The 18,247-nt window shown below is 39.9% G+C and overlaps 1 protein-coding gene across 1 annotated transcript in view; it reads right to left on the bottom strand.

Annotated features, from left to right (window-relative positions):
* The window catches only part of LOC126299510 (trypsin-1-like), a 35,747-nt gene extending 19,142 nt beyond the window's left edge, over positions 1-16,605 (bottom strand). The window contains exons 1-4 of the mRNA XM_049991472.1: positions 16,499-16,605; positions 11,780-11,871; positions 6,899-6,987; positions 6,540-6,681 (exon numbers count right to left, since the gene is read on the bottom strand). Coding sequence (XP_049847429.1) covers positions 6,540-6,681; positions 6,899-6,987; positions 11,780-11,871; positions 16,499-16,544 — 369 coding nt within the window. The 5' untranslated portion in view covers positions 16,545-16,605. The remainder of the gene's footprint in view (positions 1-6,539; positions 6,682-6,898; positions 6,988-11,779; positions 11,872-16,498) is intronic.
* Positions 16,606-18,247: the final 1,642 nt, after the last annotated feature.

The following is an 18,247-nucleotide window of genomic DNA, read 5'->3' as shown; positions in this document are numbered from 1 at the left end:
GGAACTTTGTGCCTGTGTCACATTTTGTGGTCAACTGTTAGGTGTACAACTCGATCCGTTCTCCTCGTGCACACCGAGGACGACGTGGTTAAGACAGTGGGCGTTTAAATTCCTGTCTGGACATCCAGATTTATGTTTTACGTGGTTTTCACACATCTATTAAGGCAAATGTCGGAATGGTTTCCTAAAAGCAAAGGACAAGGTCGTTTCTCTTCCCCAGTATTCATCTATATCTACACATACATCTACTTACATACTCCGTAAGTCACCATACGGTGCACAGCGGAGGGTACCTTGCAGCACTACTAGTCATTCCCTTTACTGTTCCACTCGCAAATGGAGTGAAGGAAAACTGCTGTCTACATGCCCCCGTAAGGGCCCTAATTTCTCTTTATCTTTTCCTCCTGGTCCTTACGCAACATGTGCGTTGCTGGCAGTGGAATCGTTCTGCAGTCAGCCCTAAATGCCTGTTCCCTACTTTGTCTGAGGAGTGTTTCGCGAAAAGAAAGTCGTCGTTCCTCCAGGGATTCCTGTTTGAGTTCACGAACCATCTCCATAACACTGGCATGTTGATAGAACCTGCTGGTAACAAATATAGCAGCACGTCTCTGAATTGCTACAAAAATTTTCTTGGATCTGACCTGGTGGGGATCCCAAAACATCGAGCATTTCGCAAGACTGCGTCGACTAATGTACTGTATGCGACCTTCTTTATAGATGAAATACACTTTCCTAAAATTACTCCAACAAACGAAACTCGACCATTCGTCTTCCCTATTACCGACCATAGGTGCTTGTTCCATTTCACATCGCTTCTCAGCGTTATGCCTAGATGTTTAATCACCTCGAATGTGTCGAGCAGCACACCACCAATACTGTATCCGAACATTACAACGTTGTTTTCCCTACTCATCTGCATTAAGTTTTCCTACATTTAGAGCGAGCTGCCATTCCTTACACCAAACGAAAGTTCTGTCTGAGTAATTCCGTATCCTCCTACAGTCACACGACGAAGACATTTTCTCTTTCGAACTCGTGATCGATCTCCAATGACCTAATCGTCTATGAGATGTTAAATCCTGACGTTTGCCCTTTTTTACACCTTCTCGGGTCCACATCCTCTATGCATGCATCAATATTCCACCCACGAAAGCGGTAACTTACATAATCTTCAGTGTGGGGCGGTTACCACGTAGGATTAATACAAGAAATAGAAATACTTCATGCAGATATGGCAGGTTTCCTCGCAGTTTCGTTTAGCATGCACGAGAGCGTCACGAGGATGTTTGTCGAAGTATAGGGGCAGACTCTATAAGAGCGGTATAAGAGGCATTATGAATCGCCGAGAGGTTGCTGTTAAAATTCCGAGAGCATCCTCTCCAGGCAGTCACCGATCATGACGTTAAAATCCGGCACATTCGAGCTCATAAAGAGCCTTAACCCATCGGCACAGTTACCGTACATTTGAAAGTCAACTTTGAGCGCGCCAAGTTCAACGTGTAGCTGAACGCTCAAAAAACAATGAGGCTTGTGCGTGGTACACGCAATCGCAGAACACTCCAGCGGCTGTTGTCGGTTGTACCTGGCTCGAAAATCACGCAATTTGTTCACGAAATGGACGGGCGTAAAATTCCTATGTCAGCACTATTAAAAAGCACATATCTTCCGTTGTTCATATGTTCATTATATTGTTCTGTCTGTAGTATATATAAATAAAAATTTAAGTTTCCATGAACATGTTATAAGGCAAAAAGGAAAGCTCCGTGTACAGTCAGTAAGAACATCAGCTTACAAATCTCCATTACAAATAGTGCGATACACATATACAATAGACTTCCATATAAGATAAAAATTATTTCATAATTATCACTTTTTAGTAATAGCCTAAGGTCATTCTTATTCGATCGTTGTTTATATTTAGTAGCAGGAACCCTACAACATGTGAGGTGAGAAGACTAAACAATAATGTGCAAAATATCTTACTGAGTGAAAGCTCTCTTGTAGATAAATCCAACGGAATATACTCACATTCTTGAGAGAGAGAGAGAGAGAGAGAGAGAGAGAGAGAGAGAGAGAGAGAGAGAGGACAATTATATTTACATAGCGTCGAATGTATAGAATATAGTTGTACTAAATAAATGTGCGTGAGGAGTTTGACAGATCACTGAAAGACGTGAATCGAAACAAAGCCCCGGGAGTAGACAACATTCCATTAGAACTACTGACAGCCTTGGGAGAGCCAGTCCTGACAAAACTCTACCATTTGGTGAGCAAGATGTATGAGACAGGCGAAATACCCTCAGACTTCAAGAAGAATATAATAATTCCAATTCCAAAGAAATCAGGTGTTAACAGATGTGAAAATTACCGAACTATCAGTTTAATAAGTCACGTCTGCAAAATACTAACTCGAATTCTTTACAGACGAACGGAAAAACTGGTAGAAGCTGACCTCGGGGAAGATCAGTTTGGATTCCGTAGAAATATTGGAACACGTGAGACAATACTGACCTTACGACTTATCTTAGAAGAAAGATTAAGGAAAGGCAAACCTAAGTTTCTAGCATTTGTAGACTTGGAGAAAGCTTTTGACAATGTTGACTGGAATATTATCTTTCAAATTCTTAAGGTGGCAGTGGTACAATACAGGGAGCGAAAGGCTATTTACAATTTGTACAGAAACCAGATGGCAGTTATAAGAGTCAAGGGACATGAAAGGGAAGCAGTGGTTGGGAAGGGAGTGAGACATGGTTGTAGCCTGTCCCTGATGTTATTCAATCTGTATATTGAGCAAGCAGTAAAGGAAACAAATGAAAAATTCGTAGTAGGTATTAAAATCCATGGAGAAGTAATAAAAAACTTTGAGGTTCGCCGATGACATTGTAATTCTGTCAGACACAGCAAAGGACTTGGTAGAGCATTTGAACGGAATGGACAGTGTCTTGAAAGGAGGATATAAAATGAACATCAACAAAAGCAAAACGAGGATAATAGAATGTAGTCGAATTAAGTCGGGTGATGCAAAGGGAATTAGATTAGGAAATGAAACACTTAAAGTCGCAGATGAGTTTTGCTATTTGGGGAGCAGAATAACTGATGATGGTCGAACTAGAGAGGATATAAAATGTAGACTGACAATGGCAAGGAAAGCGTTTCTGAAGAAGAGAAATTAGTTAACATCGAGTATAGATTTAAGTGTCACGAAGTCATTTCTGAAAGTATTTGTATGGAGTGTAACCATGTATGGAAGTGAAACATGGACGATAAATAGTTTAGACAAGAAGAGAATAGAAGCTGTCGAAATGTGGCGCTACAGAAGAATGCTACAGATTAGATGGGTAGATCACATAACTAATGAGGCGGTATTGAATAGAATTGTGGAGAAGAGGAGTTTGTGGCACAACTTGACTGGAAGAAGGCATGGGTTGGTAGGGGATATTCTGAGGCATCAAGGGATCACCAATTTAGTATTGGAGGGCAGCGTGGAGGGTAAAAATCGTAGACGGAGACGAAGAGATGAATACACTAAGCAGATTCAGAAGGATGTAGGTTGCAGTAGGTACTGGGAGATGAAGAAGCTTGCACAAGATGGAGTAACATGGAGAGCTGCATCAAACCAGTCTCAGGGCTGAAGACCACAACAACAACAACAACAACAACAACAACAACAACAACAAATCAATAGGAAAGTCTCAGAACCTATCAGAAAGCGCGAAAAGGGGGAAGAAAAGGTCGTGGTGAGACGCAGACTTGCAACACACCGCACTTCACTTTGTAACTCTGCACCTCCATTCATTACGCTACACTGAACGTTTGTATCACGCGACCTTGCCTTGTATGTTACTATCTTCTGGTGGCTTTAATCGCAGATATCTTACTACATCCTACTAACTGATATTTAAGTATAACGAACTGTACTAAGAAAATGTGTGTTTGATTGATCTTCAATATGCCTTGCCTTTAAACGGCATACTTTCATAACACGCAAATTACAATTCGAAAATTATTTAACCACTAATACGACGTTTCCTGTCGTTTTGTCACAACAGATCGTACTAATAAACGACAGGTTTTCGAAAGATCAGTTTTCTGATGCTTCGAAACGGTATATATTCATAGAACGTAGGTTATAATATAAAAGCCACCCAATATGAGTTCAACTGAGGCCAATATGGCGTCTCCAGACTCAGTACTGCAAAGAGATGCCGTGATTGCGACGAAGGTGCCGTTTCTCCACCTTATTGGTCTACATTCTGTAAGTAGGCTGTTTAGGTTTTTATATTGGCAACGCCACGTAGCGCTCTGTGTAAAAATCACTGGCTGTGCTGTGTGCAGTCTGTGGCTAGTTTGCATTGTTGTCTGCCACTGTAGTGTTGGACAGCTTGATGTTAACAGCGCGTAGCGTTGCTCAGTTGGAGGCGAGCCGCCAGCAGTGGTGGATGTGAGGAGAGAAATGGCGGGGTTTTGAAATTTGTAAGAATGGATGTCATGAACTGCTATATATATTATGACTATTAAGGTAAATACATTGTTTGTTCTGTATTAAAATCTTTCATTCGCTAACTATGTCTATCAGTAGTTAGTGCCTTCCGTAGTTTGAATCTTTTATTTAGCTGGCAGTAGTGGCGCTCGCTGTATTGCAGTAGTTCGTATAACGAAGATTTTTGGTGAGGTAAGTGATTTGTGAAAGGTATAGGTTAATGTTAGTCAGGGCCATTCTTTCGTAGAGATTTTTAAAAGTCAGATTGCGTTGCGCTAAAAAATATTGTGTGTCAGTTTAAGCACAGTCTTGTATAATTTTTCCAAGGGGACGTTTCAATTCAAACGTAAGTTCAGAACATTCGCCGTTATTGATACTGCTCTACAAGTTCGGAAAGACTCCTCAGCGTGCTTCTCCACACCATGACGTCAGAAACTCGGCATGCTCAACGTTGACGTTCGAATGCACGGCCCTTAAGCCGACGGCTTACTGACAGTGTCTGGTTCCGCGAATTTTTAACGATTGTCACACGTTAGTTGAAACATCGCAGTGCTACCACAAACAACCTCTGACACACATCGAATGATGGCTGGCGTGGTACTGATAAATACACAAATGTAAATATACTGGCATAGAACCCCTTGCGGTCTGCAGTTTCACGATGCGATCAGCTACATTCACGAAGAATCCCGTTCAGCTGCTATGGCTCGACAATATAGAGTCCCTGTTGAGACTTCGTTGCTTTCTCATTTCGCAGCCTCTTGCTTCGTTGAGACCTAGCGATTTCTGATGCTATGTTTTCCACAAGCACATGGATATTCACAACTTCCACGGTCCTGGATAAACATTATACATTCGCCTTACATGACCGTTATACACGGCATCAACAGTCCTTAAAATTCATTTACATATTCATCTAAGATGGCTATCCAGGGGAGCTGCACAGACGTTGCACGCGCTATCTCTGTCAATTTCAGATCACACAGTACCATCTTTTAGTTTGAATATCTTGTTAGTACCACATTATTTTCACATTTGCGTGCGTTTGTAGGTCACAAAAACTTTTATAAAACAATAAGGACGTGGTCAACATCACCAATTTATTCTGTTGACAGTCCCATCCAAGTGTGTAGCCATTTTTCTCGTGATTTTCTTCCTTAATATTTTATATGCATTCCCCGATCGCGTCCATTGTCACTGACAGCCTAACCTGGCCCACTGGTTTTATATTTTCTCTTCATAGTTTCCGGACAGCATTAACAATTTTGCATGACATCTACGATCTTTCATTGAGTTCTTAATTTTTTTAATTTCCTTTTGGACCTTGGGTAGCTGCCTAGCATATTGTGTCCTCTCCAAAACACCACTTTTCGAATTGTATTTCACTGTTATGTCCATACGTTTTTGTTTAGTTTTGCGTGTGATTATTTTATTGCATGTAATTGACTACTTGCTCACGAGGACGGTTTTGAGGTAACATATTGAACTGTGAAAGATTGGTTAAGATTTGACTGGAACCTGTAGCCAACTCCACTATGGTTTTATCAGTCACCCTCGGTTGCACTGGACTGTTATTCCTGTGTGTCACTAATTTGTCTTATGGGTGAACACGGATCACTGTGAGAACTGCTTTCACTGTAAGTTTTCACTGCTCAGAGATAAACAGCGCCCCTAAGCTTAAGAGTGCAAAAATTAATTTCTTTCCTGAGTCTCCTTATTATTATAAACTTTTCTTTGGGTGTCTTAACTTTTCTAAAATCATTAGTAGAGTGTATCCCAGACGTAGTTATCTAAGAATGAATCAGTGCGAGAAGCATATTCATTTCACAAACATTTACCGATTTCCTGTTATTTAATATGCCTATTAATTGATGGAAACGAATCGCGGTATGGTGAATCCCAAAATTTTTCTCGCTTGCCGTGCACCACATTAGTTCAGTTCAAACCCATAATATAGCTTACTTAAATAGCGAAGTGCCTGTTTCAGAAGCAATGTAACTCCATTTTCATTGGTCGTTCTGTTGTTTTTATTCTACAAGAAGTAGTGATAAATTCATACCTTAAGTACTGCTATGTCGTAGTCCGAATAGGCGGGGACGTAGTGACTATGTGGCACAAATCTTTCAACAGTGTGCACGCTGCCACCTGTCTCTCGGACACTGGAGCCCGCCCTCACTGTGGCGTTCTGTGCTGGCACAGCCCTAAACACAACAATACAAGAAAGCGTGACATGTAACGCACATAGCCGTGAAATATGTATTTCCAAAGTGTTACTGTTGCTGTAGTATAACCTAGAGATAATGAATGTTTAAATTTCATCGATCACAATCATAAAACTGGCTGAAGCTCTGCTTCATAACAGAAATGAAGTTAACTGAGAATGGTAAACAAATTCATGCAGATGGTTTTGCTACTTACAAGTTGTAACAGTATCCTGTAGTAACTGCCCAGTTTTCGTTTATAATAACAGCACCACACATGTGTTTCCCATCTAACTGTAGCGACAACTGGAACAAAAAGAAGACATAGAAACTTAAAGTAAGCTTTTATACAAATTTGCTGCTCACGACAAGAAATAAAACTGCACTGCAAGGATCGAACATCGACTTGGAAAAAAACGATGAAACTGGAAGCTCTGACAGAAAAAATAACAATTTTCTTTTTTATGCGATCAGTTAATTATTAAATGAGAAAACGGATGAAGGAGGTAATATATTTTATTTTTATTTTAAAAATTATTTTTATAAATTTTACCATATTCGCAGAGCAGTTGACCTCTTTCCTGAAGTGTGTAAATGATTATGGATTTCAAAACTTCGCATGTATATCCTGAGTAGTGTGGCATCAAAGGCATTCTAATTAAATTTGATCACTCTATCACAGTGGTTCCAAACCTGGGGGTAATAACACCGTTAGAGGTAAAAATTAATTTTTTGAACCGTAAAAATGATGTTCAATTATGTTTCAGTCACGAAAGTAAATTATTTTTAAAGGATCTTTATTATTATCACTGTTTCGTAATACTGTAACACTGATTACATAAGTTGCCAGTAACTACATTTTTATCAGAAATTGATTCGTTATTAATTCCTCAACAACGAACCAACTAATTTACATCCCAACACAACAGTAAGTTATGGCTACTATACTGCTGTTGCACCTACTCTGTACTATTATTATTATTATTATTATTATTATTATTAGGGCAGTCGACACATACAAAGCATTGGCAGCCTGAAGTATTCCAATTTCTGCCAGTTCAGAACAAAGCAGTCCAGCAATCAAGTGATTTAGCAAAAGTAGGGCTAAGTGTAGTGCCCACATTTTAATTTGGTTGTCTTAGATAGGGGTGCAGGTTGCCGCTGAAGCAGGTATCGCTAGGAAGATGAGTGGTGTAGAGGAACCATGTTTTGCGACATGTTTCTACTCTCAATGTGGATAATTAGCTTCATTTTCTCGGAAAGAGATGTAGGTAGCACTACGATTTACTGGAAATTGCTTCATAGTTATGTAGAAAGAAGATAGAAATAGCAGTACCAATTGTTTCATTGACTCATTAGTTCGTGATTTAATAAAACACCTACAACACATAAAAATCATTTGTCTTACGTCGTTTTAAAAATGAAAGTGTACAAAGTAAATAATTTTTTCATTTTAAAGGTTAGTGAGGCGATATTGTCGATGGCTGTGAGGGGACGACGAGGGATAATAGCTAACACCTGGTTGTACGCCAGGGTAACGGTCTCAGAAAGTTTGGGAATCACTGTTCTGTAACCTAGAGCATGAACACGGAAAATTTGGGTGCGAGACTAGGAACCTTAGAATTCACTTCTCGAGTTATTGGAACATTGGCCAAGTGCTACGCAGGATTTCATACTCCAGCCAGTTCCTTTCTCTCCACAAGTGAATTATCAAGCGTTAACTCTGTAACTAAAATGAGTTTCCTTTTCATTGGTAACATTTGATTGAAGAACTTACGTATGGAGAAATAAGAAAACTTAATTCAACGTTTTTTAAAGGAATAGCTTATTAATACAAATAAAAAAAATTCTGAGGTCTCATTTAGAGACAGGAAGTCCTGCAACGAAGAAAGCATTACTGCCATTGGAGGTGCTCTTATTTGGCTTCCGGCTTCGAAATAATCTCGATTATCACACAAGTGAGAGAAAAAAATTCAAATCCGTGTGCGATGCCATAAGCATTCTCTGGAACAATTCTTCAGAGAATACTTACTTTACGTAGTGAAAAAATAAAAATCACGTTAGTACTTGGCGTAGGAGAATGGGAAAATGTTTTTATGATCCTACAAAGAACTGCTAGAACAACGCACGGTGAAAAATTAATTTATACTTATACTCGTAACTTAAAAAAAAATTCCAGTCCCTCAAATTTAAGTTTGCTAATTCTTCATAAAAGCTTACGTTTGTAAAGAACGAAGAGTAACGTTAGCATAGACCTGCATTTTCCTCATTTTAGTATAAGGGTAAAATATAGACTTTCTTTGAAAGATCAGGAGCTTCCAGTTTCAACTTCTCTAATTTTAACCAAGGAATTCGAATATACAATAACATGACACTTTAAATAAAATATGTCAAGGGTCTTTATACTGAGATAATAGTTCTTAAACCTTCTCTTCAGTCAATAAATACATGTAGTAAACTGTTCTAAATGTAAAATTACGTACAGATACATACAGCGATTTCTAACTTTGCACACTGCAATTGTGTGAATTTTACAATTTTGCCTACTTTTTATATTGCACTACATTTCTTACCCAGGAAATAATTTGTAGTTTTGCAGTCAAAAGCAAGAAGAAATGTAGTAAAATACAATTTTCACTTTTATTTAAGCTACCAGAGATGTGTGAACCGTCTGCGATGTATGTTATACGTAATTATGCTCAATGTATTATTTTAATCTGAAAAAATCGAGTCAGCAACAGTCTGGAGCCAAAAAAATCAAAGGTCTGTTCCAAAGAACTATTGTGGAGTTATAGAGACCTAAAGTGTTACTCTTGCAATGTCTAGCCTCAGTACACTGTCACACCTGTTGGCTACGAGCGACTTCCTGCAAACGTGCCTCTTCGCCTAAGGGCTTTGAGTGTCGTTGCTAAAATGTTTGTTGTTTCATATTCCGCATACTGTCGCTAGTTATCAGTTGGCCATATAGGTCCGGAGAGAGAACCTTATAGGAACTCCAATTTAATTTTCGTAATCTGGCCATTTTCAATTCCAGTTTAAATATTCTTCTTCTGAGAACTTTGTACCAATTTATGATAATTCATGGTAGCACCTTCATAAATGTGTTTGAATCTCTTTATTACAATGCGACCGGTTTCGGACACACCGCTCGGACATCAGGCCGCTCTACTGGCTCAAAATTCAGTGAGTAGTAAGCACCTCATGCATGGGTAGCTCTGCTGACTGTAAGTCTGACTTATATCCTCCGTTACTGCAACATGGAAAGTTGGTTATAGGAGCAATTATTGTCAATAGAGGGGCCTGATGACGGTGCAGTGTGTCACCGAAATAGAGATTCAAACACACGGCTGAAGATATTACCATTAATTCTCATATACTAACAGGCTGTTATCCTACTCTCTATCCGAAATATAAGATGGATATACGGAACTCTGCCAATATTTCTCTTTCTTTCTCCATCTCTCAGCAATTTCTCTTCGGGTGTACTCAGTTCCATTTTCCCTTAACATGATATCCCCAAGGGTTTGTGCTCCATCTACCATACTATGTGATTTCCTTTTTTGGTTATTTTGTTTCAGACTGCACTTCATTTCTATCCTTCGGGTATGAACATCTCTAGTCAACGAGGCCAACTGATACGTTGTCTGTAATATTTCACTGGTATTCTTTTTCAATACTCCTGTTCATTTTTTTATACTCGTAAAGGTAATTTCACCTGTATAGTCGTTATTAGCTTCTTTTCCTGGATGGAATTGGTAAAATGTAAATTTTTCTTTCCGCACACCCAATGTTTCCGACAATCTTCCATCAAAGTATATAATTTCTTACATTGAACTGAATGTTCCTTGACTAGGATTAGTTTAAAAGTGTTGTGGCGATTCATGGTGGTCGGCATTCTCTTTCCGCATATTAATGCATCTTGATAGAGGCTAGGCATTACACAATCTATTCTTCGCTTGTTGCGTCGTCGTTCAGGTAATAGCACATTCAACTCTTGTTACAGACGTAACAGAATTTATTTCGTCCTCTTGGGCAAAGCATTAAAATTAGACTACATCCAAGATAACCCAAAAGCTTTAGCAATTGATTGTCATTGTAGATGACTGAAAAGTAAATGTTGCTTACAGAAGGCTGATAAGGAACAAACACGTTCAGTGACAAACAGCGGTTGTCGCGTGTTTAGCGAAAGGTACTTAGAATCTCTCGTTCACAGTTCGAAATTTGTAAACGAGGAACAGCTCGACAAGAGACACTAAATGTGTCCCATGAAACAGGCTTCAAGATGAAACTCTGACAAGGATATATGAAGTGATCAATAGTTTGAAACTGTGTAATGTTCTGTTTTCTAGTCATTCGGAAGCAAATTACGATTGGATTAATACATTTTGGGTATTCATACAAAGAATTCATATTCTTTAATCGCAAGCAGGCAGTCGAAGACAGTAAACGGATGACTGGAAATACGTCACAGTCGTGTTTTCCTTTCAAGCGTGATGCACCAGTCTGAATTACTTGGCCTTGTTTCTTTACAGAAGAAGTGAAGACGTCCATATGCTTTCCTATGTCCTGGTTCTTACAAGACAATGGGAAATAGTGAATCGTTTGCATTTTCTACCTGTTTTACCACGAAGAAAACCGAACGAGGTGGCGCAGTGGTTAGACACTGGACCCGCATTCGGGAAGACGACGGTTCAATCCCGCATCCCGCCATCCTGATTTAGGTTTTCCGTGATTTCCCTAAATCGCTCCAGGCAAATGCCGGGATGGTTCCTTTCAAAGGGCACGGCCGACTTCCTTTCCCGTCCTTCCCTAATCAGATGCGACCGATGACCTCGCTGTCTGATCTCCTTCCCCAAAAACAACCCACAAACCCAACCACGAAGAAACAAATGGATAGAGTACCGTAAGACTAGTCACCCATAGGTTAATATTTAACTCAGTTGAGTGAAGAAATAACGTCGTATCAAGCGCAGCTAATTGTAATTGTTCACTGTCTAGGAAATTCGCTAAGTTTACAGTAAAGTGACCATAAGTACAAATGTGAAATCCATTGGCCACTTACGGCTGGTGTATATAAAAGTTTATGTATCATACTTACGGAATAAGGTACTTCCGTAATATTTGCCGGCAGTCCGCCAACTATGCGACGATGCCTGTGCAGCGATCGGCATTCAGCGTTTCGGCAAATAACTGTCAACAGAGAAAGCACGAATTAAAAATTTTGTTAGCAGACTTAAGTGTGAGCTATTTGAATGCATTCTAAAGGACTTTATTTTAATATAGTTACATAGAGCTACACAAAGAACATAATCTGTTTTCGAAGGGCATAGAATTAAGGTTCCTGTTACACAGGAGTAATCATTGTCCACTGTTGGTCGTTAGTCTTTACACCTCAGATTACATATAGGATAAGTGCCAATGTACGTTTGGCAAAAAATCCAAGCATGAGTAATGTGTAACTACTGAATTGTGGGAAGAATAAAATTTAAATATCTTTCCTGAGCTCCTCTCCTTCCCCCCCCCCCCCCCCCTCCATCTTTTTTCAATATATATTTCACTTTCTAACGGCCTACCAGAGCTGATGTGTTGTATCTATATTTGCTTAAAGTTGTGGTTTTGCGAAAACGGGAATTATGTTGTAAAGGGATCATGTAAAACACTAGACATGATTAACAGTCTTTTATTAGTTACGTAACGGATACATGAGGTTCTGTTCGACATGTGCTAACATGACGTCGGCAAAGAAAACGAGAACGTCTTCCATACCTATCAAACAATTATTAATTCCCTAGCCCACAATACTCGACAGGCACAAACCATTGTTGTATACCGATAACGCTCATAGCGTGCATTGTTATTTTGTGAGAGTAGTAAGAAAAAATGTTACTTATGATTATTGTCTTACAATTAACTCCTCATCGTAGAGCAAGGCGCTGGCGAGACATTCAGCTTTTATTCTCACCAACATCGCAGTAATTTTTGATGGTTCAAATGGCTCCGAGCACTATGAAACTTAACATCTGAGGTCATCAGTCTCCTAGAACTTAGAACTAATTAAACCTAACTAACCTAAGGATTCGAACCTGCGACCGTATCAGTCGCGCGGTTCCAGACAAGCGCCTAGAAGCGCTCTGCCACACCCGCCGGCCATTAACTTTTGATCCTGCAGGAAGTTACTTATCTCAGTGATGGAATGCTAGTTTCGTGTGAGGTGGTGCAGTGGACTATTACCCCCAATGATCAAATTCCATTCCAGCCACCCTGGTTTTTCTTCGTTTCCGCACATCACTTGACGTTAATGCCAGGGTAGTTCTCTAACCACGAGAGATTTCTGTCCTGTCCTTGTTCAGTTCGAGCATAGTAACAACTTCGATGTCGTCTCAACGAAAAATTTTCTTTGAAACTGTGGGAATCTTGTAACATGAGGAAAGGCGTAGATCACTAGCACCTCACTTTCACTTATTGTAATCGAACAAACGCGTCATTTGTGCTAATGAATCTAAGTATTCAAGACTGTTGCTGGAAATACGTTATATATTCACTGATGTCTGTTGTTTCTGATATACCGGTCTACATATTTAGAAAAAAAGATTGCATACAGAATGATCGTTATTTATTCAGCCTGCCGAGTGCCAAACGCAGCTGAATTTCCGGCAAGAAATGTAACCGGGTGTGTAATGAACGATAAACATGGACCTACTTTCTAGCAAAGTAATGGCAGTGTTTCTGGTTTCCCGATGCTCTTTCATCATACTGTGGAAGCCTTATGAGTAGCACAAGATGGAGCGGCCGTCATCGCTCGAGCCCTTAGCTACAACTGGACGTCGTCCAGACTTTGACGCAAATGGTTCTCATGAAATCAGCGCTACTTAGTATCTAGAAATGCCGAAGACGTCATCACGGGTACGCCCAAATCACGATAACAGTTGAAAGACTTCGCGAAAGCAACGCTTCCTACTGTCTTTATGACGATTTTTTAGCAATCTTAAGCTGTGATTCCAGTGGTATTAGATGTCCGTTCTTACCTGCATTTTTTACATCACTTTCTGTCCTATAGGCTCCTATCTCTCTACCTCACGCAGCGAAATTACACAATTCCTCATTACCCGTTTGTAACATAACCCATAAGATTTCTGGAAGTGTGTAGCAAGATGCGATGAAAATGTTGATTTATTCTAATTCATATCACTTGTACTCAACGTGATGGGAAAATCAGAGGTATAACACTTTTCAGTTTCCACATCACGAATTTAGGAGAATAACTACAAAAGGAAGTAATTTCATCACTGACTTTTTTCAAGTGCATCAAGTTACTTCAGTTTCGATTTGTAGAAACGCAGTGTCCCATTTGCTTCATGCTACATATTTTTCGCACAGGGCCACGGCTATAAAACAGGGAAATTAGGACTGATATAGAAGCTTACAGGTAAAAAATGTTACTCAAATAGGAAAAGAGTGATGGAACAGCATATACCGACGACAATACATCCACTGTGACTCGAGCAGCATAATCGTTACTTTAGGTGTCTTCTATTTCCCTTTCACCGCTTTCAGTGTTTTCGCATGCGACAACAATTACATTAAACTGAATTGTGATTTCTTTAGAATGTCGCTGATGCTTTTGACTGCTTCGTTGTGTTGGTGATCTGAAACTGTGCAGTGGTCGAAACTGTTACCTCAATTGTTGCTTTAATCCTGTCTATGGATTCAGTTTGACCTCAAGGTATCATTAACGCCATGCATCATAGGTGTTATTCATGGATATTTCAATGATTGAATTCTATTAGTTGGGACAGACGACGTGATACAGTAATCATCAGATTAATATAGCGCGATCTGAGCGTCAAGTTATTAATATTCGAGGGAAGCTCTTTACGTACTTTCAGGGTTGTGGGTCAACTAAATGACACGAGCATCAAGAAAACAAGACCGCTGACAGCGCGGCTCAACACAGCAGGAAAAAATAATTACTGCTTGTGGCGTGTCCCGAGTGAGGCGGGTACTAACAGGAAATTTGTTTTCTTTTGATTCGAGGACAGGGAGAGTGAAAGAAAGTATGAGATCAAGCCTTCGTAACCACGAGACGAACCTGCCTGATAGAACGAAAAGAGCCGTCAAGATGCTAAGACATGAATAATCATAGGATAATTTTGAGTACATTTTAAAAATGGTAAGAGGAACGGCGTTTTAGTTTCTTTATATTTAGCCCACCGTAAATTTGCGGAAGTAGATGAGAAAGTGGTGATACCTAACAAGTCAGTCCACAGCTCGTGGTCGTGCGGTAGCGTTCTCGCTTCCCACGGCCGGGTTCCCGGATTCGATTGCCGGTGGGGTCAGAGATTTTCTCTGCCTCGTGATGACTGGGTGTTGTGTGATGTCATTAGGTTAGTTAGGTTTAAGTAGTTCTAAGTTCTAGGAAACTGATGACCATAGATGTTAAGTCCCATAGTGCTCAGAGCCATTTTTGAACCTAACAAGTCATCTGATTTTCTTATGTGTCAACGACTTTATACATCGTTATTATTATTATTATGAAATTCACAATGAACTAACACAGTCAATGTTACAAATCGGGGAAATAAGAGAGTGATTGCCGAAATTGTTGCAATGAGATAATGGCCTAATTATCAGTCGCGTGGAAACTAAAAATGCAGTCCTGCTTGAGACACATCATTTTGCAAATTCTGTAGCATTGTAATGAAACAGATTCACTTACTTAAGTATGTATTTTTAGGTGCACAAAAGAATATTCAAAAATTATCTGAATACACTATTGCTTTTGCAAATATCATAAGAAAAGTTAGAGTATGGTGAGGACATTTCTATCTTTCCTCACAGTATCTTGCAACACAGACTATAACAGCTATGAGTGAGGAAATTCTTTGTAAACATTGAATTTATCACAAATACAATTTTTACTTTTCAAATGGTTTAGGTGGCTCTAAGGACTCTGGGACATAACATCTGAGGTCATCAGTCACCTAGACTTAGAACTACTTAAACATAAATAACCTAAGAACAACGCACACATCCATGCCCGAGGCAGGATTCCATCCTGCAACCGTAGCAGCCGTGTTGTTCCGGACTGAAGCGCCTAGAACCGCTCGACCACAATTTTTACTGTCAACGTAGACAATCCACATGTCACGTTTCAACGGATATGTTTTCATTTAGTTGAAAAATCGACCAGCTTTTGTGCAGTGAAGTGCTCAAACAAACCGCAAACTTTTAGTGCACTTGTTGCAAACTAAACTTTAAAAACACAAAATAACTCATGTTGCAGAATGTCTGATAAGAGAGACAATTATTTTCGGCAAATGCCACTTTTTATCTGCGAAAATAAATGTAAAAATGATGAAGGCAATGGGAGGAAATTACTTCGATTCAAACCTGGAATCAGTTTACTTTGATGTCATCGCCTTAGCCCATGAAATAGACATACCTGATAATGAGACAATTTATATGATCCTACATTTTCTGTGAATCATCTACAGCGAGAAGGAGAACCTTTTCAGTTGATCTGTTCTATTTTGTTATGTTTCCGGATACAGAAAAGAAATCAGTTTTGCTACACTGCCCCTATAGCATCTACTGTCGTTGCAGATGGCGGACCGAGATGAGTTTTTACACTAAGTCATTGCGTATTTCTTGACATTATACCTCCCAGTGCGGTTAACGTGTGCGGCAGTCTTTAATACTGAATAACGAAGTCTCTCGGAAATAGTCGACAGTCAGCTGTCGAGCGGCGAGCTGTGCGATACAGACACGGCGAAGGGATTGGAAGTTAGCAGCTAGCGGCGCGACCGCGGGCACTCACGCGGCAAGGCGGCGAGGAGCCACAGCAGGCAGCGGGCAACATCCATGTTGTCGGCTCTCTGGAGGCGCGTCTACTGAGCCCCACAGAGATAAAGCCGGTGCTTTATTCTCCGATAACTATTGTGCAACTGCAAAATCACATGTGCGTCTCTGCTCGTAGGCGCCGGAATCGAGACGGTGAGGCGCCGTCGCCGAGGCCGGACGCACGTAGTCACCGCTTATCGCCACAAACATCTCCCGCATGCCATCCAGTTGAACCCGTCGATCAAGGGCGCTGTTTATTTACAAACGAGGCCGTTGGGGCGTAGTGTCACACAGGTTTTTCGGGACAGCTCGCCTACGCTTTCTGCGTCTCCGTTTCTAGTCGACAGCTTAGAGCCAAACGTGTCGCAGACGGTAATTCCGTAATCATAGATCCGGGCCGAATCGGTCCTGGTCGATGGACATAAGTCCTAAAATGAAAATAATAAGCTGCTCAAATATTTAAAAATCTGCAAGTACTTATGCGTTGTACGGTAGAAATAAATACACTGACGGGAAAAAAATCGTAACACCAAGAAACATTTGTGCGACATAAACTGAAGTTTGTAGGCGTGTTTCTACATCTGGAAGATGATGTCTATTCAAATTTCTCTCTAGTCACGTATAACCGGCCGCTGTGGCCGAGCGGTTTTAGGCGCTTCAGTCTGGAACCGCGCTGCTGCCCCGCTCGCACCTTCGAATCCTACCTCTGGCATGGATGTGTTTGATGTTCTTAGGTTAGTTAGGTTTAAGTAGTTTTAAGTCTAGGAGACTAATGACCTCAGGTGTTAAGGGGGGATAGGACGTCAAACGGGCCGACTTGGAGCAGGAGAGGCACCACAGGACATTTCAATTTCCACTGTCCATACTTTTACAAATAAATTCAAAAAACTTTGTCAGCATGACCAGGAAGGATTCAGAATTTACACTCATAGCAGTGGAAGTTCAAAAACATAACAAAATAATTTCTTTTTACATGTGAAATTTCATCATTTTTTCACTTGCTGTTGGATGTATTTGTTGCTATAGGTACACTTTTTTTCATAAGTAAGAGAGATTCTTCGATGAATTTTGCACAGGATACAAAACCATTCTTAAATGTGTATGAAACTCTAGAATTTTCCAAATCTATTAAAAACTGTGGTAGAAACTGAGGTAATTAACTATAAAATTTGTGATTTTTCTAAACATGAAGTTTAAAACATAGCAGTTCATTCGTTTTTTCATAAATTAAATAAATTGTAGAGTTTCATACACCTGTGAGTATGGTATGTATGCTGTGCAAAATTCATCGCAAAATCTCTCTAACTTAGGAAGAAAAGTGTACCTATAGCAACAAATGCAGCTATTAGTAAGTGAAAAAATGATGAAATTTCGCACGTAAAAAAATTATTTTGTTATGTTTTCGAGCTTCCACTGCAATGAGTATGAATCCTGAATCCTTCCTGGTGATACTGACAAAAATTTATGAATTTATTTGTAAAAGTATAGACACTGGAAATTAAAATGTCCTGACATGCCTGTCCTGCTCCTAGTCGGCCATTTGACGTCCTACCCCCTTAAGTCCCACTGTGCTTAGAGCCATTTGAACCATTTTAGTCGAGTAAGAGTGGAACCGGAGGAAGCAAATCAGGTTTGCTATAAGAACATGCTGTAACGGTCGTGAGAATTAGTTGTCTTTGAGATTTGACGTGGTGAATTAATGTTAGACAAGAATACCTTTAAGACG

The sequence above is a fragment of the Schistocerca gregaria genome, chromosome X, assembly GCF_023897955.1.
Source record: "Schistocerca gregaria isolate iqSchGreg1 chromosome X, iqSchGreg1.2, whole genome shotgun sequence".
NCBI classification, from domain to species: domain Eukaryota; kingdom Metazoa; phylum Arthropoda; class Insecta; order Orthoptera; family Acrididae; genus Schistocerca; species Schistocerca gregaria.
The sequence above is the reverse complement of the archived record's forward strand: the minus strand, read 5'-3'. Positions and strand labels throughout refer to the sequence as shown.